Raw genomic sequence first — 7,322 nt, forward strand, 5'->3', positions numbered from 1 at the left:
ATATATATATATATATATATATATATATATATATATATATATATATATATATATATATATATATATATATATATATAAAACATTTTTATGAGAAAAGCTGACGGAACACGACTAACCGGCCTTAATAGGAGTTATATATGGGGGTCTCAGTGTGCGCTCATATGAATGCGTTTTAAATCAAATCACAGATGCACTTTTATTCAGTTGGTTAAAATAGCAGAACAAAACCGTCTTTAGAAATAAATCTTCTCCTTTCTTTCTGTTTTTTATACCACTGTGCCTTTTTTTTTTTTTTTTTCGTGGGGCGCCTCCTCCGCAGCTGAGGGTGACAGTTCGTTCATGGTTAACAGGATCATGAGTCCACGGTCCGGCCCGCACACTTCTCCATGCGCGCTGCGGAGCCGCGGCCGCGCGAAATGAGTGATATTTAACACATCTGTTAAAGCGTTTTGATAGCAGAAATCCGTTTAAGACATTATTCCATGACGAGAGGCAGATTGAGTGTTGAGAATCCCATGAAACCCTAAAGCTGATTTACATGAGAGATGTTGCCAGGAACGGGGGCGGGCGGGTTTATTTGGTTATTTTGCGCACTGCAAAAACACAAAATGTGACCAAGTAGTTTTGATGCTCTAGTACTCTTTGTTTAATATTGATTTAAAAAGTGGATTAATTAGAAAATGTCTTGGTATAAGTAAATAATTTACTTAAAATAAGCTCCAATATCCTTATGAAAAGTTACGTGTAAGTAGTTTTGTTTTAACAGTTGTAAGATATTTGTACTAAATTTGATGTTTTTGCAGTGTTTCATCAGACTCGCTCTGTTTTTGTCTGATTTTAATGAACAATTAACTGCATACAAGGTTAAACTATGATTCTTATTGTTAGATTATGCTTATAATAGTTGTGTTATGCGCTGCAAAAACACAAAATAAGTAATTTTGGTATATTCTTGTACAAATATCTTAGAATACTTAAAATAAGACAAAACTAACTTAAAAGTAAATTTTCAGCAAGTTATAGGAGCTTGTTTTGAGTAAAGAATTAGTTGATATTGATGAACAATTACAGTTTCATTATCAGATCATTTCAATTACAATAAGACATTTTTTGCATAAGTGAAATAATCTTCCATTGCAACTGGAACTTTTTCATCAACATAGAAATTATTCACTTAAATAATCTGCTGTAACTGAAAAGTTACTTTTAAGTTAGTTTTGTCTTATTCCCTGTGTACTAACATATTTTCACTATAAGAATACTTGGTAAGATGTTCTGTTTTTGCAGTGTAACAATTTTATTTGAAAGTTATTCATGTTTAAAAAAAAGGATAGTTCACCCTCTTGTTTTACCTCGCTTGCCTTTGCCAAACGAAACAAACTAAAAGGAAAGTGGCCAACATGGAGAATTGATGACTGCCCCTCCTTTGTGCGCTTTACTTTCTCCATCGCTTGATTATGAAGACTAATGCAATCATAAACTGCGTGCAGCGGCCAATCAGCGGCCATGAAAGCGACCCATGTGGAGAACTTTGTTACCTCCATTGTTGGGGCTCTCCGCTCCCAGAGGAGGGCTGAGGGGGGGCAGCCAGCTATAAAACTCCTCTCCCTAGAGTGACGAAGCCAGAACAGTTCGCAGGACTGATTCACGGAGTATTTCTGATTCCAAACTGAAACTTTTTTATTTTTCCGCCCTAACGCCGGGATTATGATGATCCCAAGTGTCCTAGCGCCTCCCGCTCTTTACCCGGGGCTGTACCGACCTGCCGCGGCTCTGCCGTCCGCCTTCCCGGCTCACTCCAGCTTCTTGGTGGAGGATCTGCTGCGGATAAGCCGACCCACCGCCTTCATAAACCGAACTGCCCCGCCGGTCGGCGCCTCCATGTCCACCGCGTCCTATAACGGAGCCTCCGCTGTGACGCGCGACTCCTGCTCGCCCAAAACCTCAAAGGATCCAAGTTTCCTCAAGTTTGGAGTGAGCGCGATCCTGGCTCCGTCACCAAAGACAGGTGAGTAGAAAGAGAGCGCATAAATTTGAACTTTTGGCTCTTTTATTTGACGCAGAAATCGTTTTCTAACACGTCACGTTTCCTCAGCAGCATCCTCACCTCCAACAATCCACAGTCTCAACTCCAAGACCTTCCCAGTCCCCTGCTTTGACGGAACCTTCCACCCCATATTTAGGACGCCATATTTACCAGGTAGGCAACATTGACCATATAATCGCCCAAGTTGGAGTTACGAAAATAAAATTGCTTAAGTAAAATACGCCAATTTGAATAACTTGATTAAAAAAAAGGGGGGGGGGGAGCTTTTGCGTTAGCATAATGCGGTTTTTCTGCAATTAGGGTGAATTAGGGCATTGTAGATAGAAAAAATGAGTAACTTCTGCCAAAAAACTCAAAATTCTGACAGATATTTTGAAGAGAAAACGTGGGCATTTCTGAGTTTCAGAAGTCAGAGATTTTCCACTTTTGAAAGTCATAAATTCTCAAAAATAGATTTTTTTTTACTTTTTAAACTCAGAAATTGTCACGTTTTTTTCTAGAAAATTTCTGAGTTTTTTTTATTGTAAATTTGCAACTTTCTGAGTTCTGAAATGTAATTGTTTCTGATAGAAAATCTCTGAGATCAATCTTAAGAGAAGAGTTTTTTCTCGCATATTTTCAACTTTTGGAGATTAAAAACTGATACGTTTTTCTAGAAAACATCTGAGATTAATCTCAAAATTTCTGAGCTTTTACTTTCAACTTTTTTAACTTTTGGAGCTGATAAATTTTCACTTTTTGTGGAAAATTTCGCAGATTAATCTCAAACTTTCATATTTTTTCTCCTCAAATTTTCCTATTTTAAGCTCAGAAACTTTCAAGTTTTTTAGACAATTTCTGAGATTAATCTAAAAATATCTGAGTGTCTTGTGGAAATTAACTTATTTTTTCTATCTAAAATGGCCCTAGTATGCCGATGTAAAATGTATTTAGTAAAGTTCCCATGGAAACACTTTTCTCCATATCACACAAAAACGGATGTTACTACTGACGGAAACAACGAAGAAGACAGGAAGTAGAAGGATTATGTTTTTAATAACTTATAGAGTGAACAAATTTATTCAGGTGTGATTTTAATTGTGTTTCTTATTTAATGAAAACAGCGCAGATGTGTTTTTATGACAGGGGAAAGTAGACAAAGTTTTGCGCACATTTGTAATGGAAACACAGCGCTAATTGCATTTAAACTGAACCTTGTCACCCCTGTCATATATTTTAACAAAAATGTGAGAAGAAAAGGGGGCAAATAGCCAGAAAAGAAGAAATCACTGTCTCATTAATGGGACCGCCGGCTCCGAACCCTGTCAGGGAATAATCACCCACCCCCTAATTAACCAATTATCCCAAATCGTCACGCTCTAAATTTGAGGCGGGGTGGCGGGTTATGGTCCCCCTGCTTCCCATTGGGGGGCGTTCTTGGCATTTCTCCGGGCCTGCGTTTTCCCACAGCGGCCCGGTGGCAACAAAGCCCGGCTGCACCGTGACCAATTCGGTCAGCTCCCACCGGTCGAACCACCCACACACCCCGGAGAGTGACTTTTACCAGGCGGGCCAACCAGTCATGCACTAATTTCCCTATTAGGCGCTATTGAGCGTTTTCAATATTCTCACAAGACCACATAGAGGGTTGTTGTTCCTGACGCTCCCGCGTCCGTAAAGCAAATTTCACCCAAAAAATCGTCCAACTTCGCAACTCCTCCCTGTCTACACCCCGCATAGTGCGCCCTAAACGTTCCTGTAGTCTCTATCGGGGCCAGCGAACGAGTTGAGATAAAGAATAATCCGTCAGAAAAGTCTACAAAGTCGCTTTCATTCAGACTAATCATAATGGAGAAGGAGTCTTTTCATGGGCTCAGCTCAGTGCCTCAACAAAACAACTCCAGCGTCCTGAAAAGCTTTTCGTGTTCATTTAATGAAAATGATTTGAGGGCAAGAAGAAGAAGAAAAAACTCACCATTCCCCGTTCCTCCGCACTCCTCACTTCCCCCCGCCGGGCATCAGTATTCTGGTATGCAGTTGTGTTTAGTTTGAAAGTGTAAATCTCCTTTTGTTGCGATAATATATGGCCTTCGCCGCCTGTCCACAGTCTTTTCTGCGTTAGTTCATTACTACACAATTACCGTTCACGGTTTATTAACTCCTCTATCCGCCCTCGCAGGGCTCCTTTAAGGGTGCGCTGCCTCTTTAACATACCAATGCGCTCGAGGACCGACCAATGTGCTAATTAGTCACCTCGTGCCATTTCACTCAAAACGGAGAACCCAAAAAAATCCCTGAAAACCGAGGCGTCGTTTTGATTCATATGTGGACAAACATTTCAAAAGTCCAAGTGTTTAAATGTTTATTTACATAATAAAGCAGTTATGAATAATTCAATGCAAACATTACATATTTTATTCATTATATGTAAATAGCTTATGATGTTTAATTTGTTTAATTCAGTTGGTTTAGTTGTTGCTGTCAGCTGTTGGGTCTATTTCATGACTCAGTTTACATTTTATTAATGATTTAGTAAATTATGAAATGATTAAATTAATACTGAAATAACACAGAGAAGTCATGTTATAATCAATCTGACACATTTTTAATAAATTAACTGTATTATTTTATGTAATTAATACAATTACTTAAAAGAAAGCATGCATAAATATTCAATGGATTGTGGCATTTTTTTAGTGAAACCTCCCTTTGCCTATGAGCTTCTATGGAAGAAGATTAGTGCCTACTAAAAAAAAATTACGAATTTGGACTTTTTTCTCAGAATGCGGACTTCAAAATTACAGTTCTGATTTTTCTTCCCTCAGAATTCTGACTTTTTTTCTAGAATTTTGACTTTTTTCTCAGAATTTAAATTTTTTTCTCAGAATTCTGATCCCCCCCCCGCCCCCCCACACACACCAAATTCTGACTTTTGTCTCAGAATTCCAACTTAAATATTAATATTGAAGTCAGAATTATGAGGAAAAAAAGTTTAAAAAAATTAAGTGATCCTAATCTTCTTCTGTAGATCTACATTATTCTAAATCTGTAAACACTTTTTAAAGAAAATGAACACTATCAATAAATACTGGAGTTGGGTAATTTCTGTCACTCATTTGTTTTTGCATTTTGATGAATAATGTCTAACCAAAGATTCAATGATTGGTGCTCATTCACACATTCATTCAAAAAACTAAAAATTTTAGATGCAAGCACAATAAATAAATAAACACAAATGGAACCATTAATCTATTCAGCTAATATCAAAGTAATACTTTGGATGTTTACATGTGAGACACTTGTAATTCCAGTTAAATCCACATTTATTCATGATTATTGATTGCATTGTGAGATTTCATGAAGTTTTGAGAAGTTTTAAGAGTTTTTGTGGCTTCAGAGATGAACTTTTTGAAAGAAATTGTAATTTTTTTTGTTTTGCAGCAACATCCTCTGTTGTTCCCATCCCTGGGACCTTTTCGTGGCCCCTGGCAGCCAGAGGAAAACCCCGCAGAGGAATGCTGAGGAGGGCCGTGTTTTCCGACGTCCAGCGCAAAGCTCTGGAGAAAATGTTCCAGAAACAGAAATACATCAGCAAACCCGACAGGAAGAAACTTGCGTCCAAACTGGGCCTTAAGGACTCGCAGGTAAAACTACATCTGTAGAAAAAATGTGTGCAACTTGTGCTCGGTACGTTTCCATTGACAATAAAAATGCGTGAATTGGAATTACTCTTACTGGAAACAAATTTAGACAAAACTCAAATTTTTATGTCTTATCGAAATTAGTGCATTTCAGAAAACTGCAATGCAAACATTTTTTCACATCACACAAGTCACATGATCAACAACCGGATGTTACTACTGTGGGAAATGACAAAGAAGACAGGAAGTGGTAGGACGATGATGGCGCAGCATGTTTTTAAGGACTTAAAGTGTGAACAAACTTATTCAGTTGTGATTTTAGTTGCGTTTCCTATTTAATCTTATTTAAAATTGTGTTTTTTCAACATTAGCAGAATATTGACAAACATTTGTGCATATGTGTAATGGAGAAGCGGCTTGTAAGGGCCATTACAGATAGAAAAAAGGAGTAAATTTCTGCCAAAAAACAGATACATTTCTAGGTTAGTCACAAAAGTTTTCCTTAATGTTCTCAAAATGTCGAAAATTTGTGAGGAAAAACTCAGAAATTTTCAGCTTAAGCTCAGAAATTTTCTAGAAAGAATTTGGAAATATTTTAAACCTAAAAGACAACAATTGTCAACTTAACGAGCTAAAAAAAAATTAGTCTTGTATTTTAACTCAAATTTTGGATTTTTTTCAATTGAGAAAAGTTTATTTTTTAAGTAATTTGCAAGAAAAAATTTTTAGATTGATTTAAAAAATGTCAGTTTTTTTTCACAAAATTTTAAATTTTGTAGCTCAGAAATGTCAGTTTTTCCCAGAAAATTTCTAATAATCTAAAAATTTCGGTCTTTTTCTTATAAATCTTCAACTTTTAGAACTCAGAAATCTTCAATGTTTTTGTAGAAAATTTCTGGGTGCTAATAAGTTGTTGTCAAACATAGCAGTCTCCATCTTTCTTTTTTCTCTTTCTTTCCTCACCGTCCTCTTTTTGCCCCGTTAGGTGAAGATCTGGTTCCAGAACCGCCGGATGAAGTGGAGGAACTCCAAAGAACGGGAGCTGCTGTCATCCGGCGGCTGCCGAGAGCAGACCCTTCCCACCAAATCCAACCCCAACCCAGACCTCAGCGACGTGGGGAAGAAATCCTCCGCTGAGGACGAAGAGGAAGAGGAGGAGGATGAGGAGTTCAGAAGAGAGAGAATGAGCGTGGCAGGATGCAGCCTTTCCTCACCCTCCATGTCCAGTAAACACTCAGACTTCTCAGAGTCAGACGACGAAGAAATAACGGTCTCTTAATTTATTTTTTTTTATATAAACGTATAATTTGCGAGTTGTTTTTATGTGACTGTGAACCGATTTGTAACAACAACTCATTACATGTCTCTCTGTTTTGTTGCATTATGCGCACTGGACAGGTTCTGCTTCTGAGAGCGTTTGCTGTTTTTGCACAGCTGTGTTCAACTGTACAGTATTTTGTACAATTTGTATGGAAGTTTTATGCCAAGAATATTGAGTTACTTTCACCCCGATACTGAATAGAGTTGTTTATTGAGAAAATGTAGCTATTTCGTTAATAATTTATATAAATTTGTTTAAGTATGTTGTATTATGTCTTGTATATATGTTTTATTTCACCACTTTTGTACAAACACCAAATAAAACTGCAAATGAT

General features: G+C 37.4%; 1 protein-coding gene across 2 annotated transcripts; it reads left to right on the forward strand.

The window, feature by feature from the left end:
- The first annotated feature begins 1,316 nt into the window (after window positions 1-1,316).
- dbx1a (developing brain homeobox 1a) lies at window positions 1,317-7,322 on the forward strand. 2 transcript variants are annotated; one of them, XM_015042654.1, is made up of 4 exons: window positions 1,317-2,008; window positions 2,096-2,200; window positions 5,468-5,670; window positions 6,653-7,322. In XM_015042654.1, the coding sequence occupies exons 1-4, from the start codon at window positions 1,708-1,710 to the stop codon at window positions 6,944-6,946; spliced, it is 903 nt and encodes a 300-aa protein (XP_014898140.1). In that variant the 5' UTR covers window positions 1,317-1,707; the 3' UTR covers window positions 6,947-7,322. The 2 variants fall into 2 exon arrangements, with proteins under 2 accessions (XP_014898140.1, XP_014898141.1); XM_015042655.1 differs by having other exon boundaries at window positions 1,318-2,008; window positions 2,099-2,200.

Source organism: Poecilia latipinna, unplaced genomic scaffold (assembly GCF_001443285.1).
Source record: "Poecilia latipinna isolate Pla-1442-1.1 unplaced genomic scaffold, P_latipinna-1.0 Scaffold598, whole genome shotgun sequence".
Taxonomy (NCBI): Eukaryota; Metazoa; Chordata; class Actinopteri; order Cyprinodontiformes; family Poeciliidae; genus Poecilia; species Poecilia latipinna.

What these genes read in the sequence shown, in the direction of transcription:
- dbx1a (XM_015042654.1), top strand. Translation starts at nt 1,708, where the DNA reads ATGATGATCCCAAGTGTCCTAGCGCCTCCCGCTCTTTACCCGGGGCTG. An exon ending in TAGGACGCCATATTTACCAG is followed by an intron (nt 2,201 to 5,467) that starts GTAGGCAACATT and finishes TTTGTTTTGCAG; the next exon opens with CAACATCCTCTGTTGTTCCC. An exon ending in TGGGCCTTAAGGACTCGCAG is followed by an intron (nt 5,671 to 6,652) that starts GTAAAACTACAT and finishes TTGCCCCGTTAG; the next exon opens with GTGAAGATCTGGTTCCAGAA.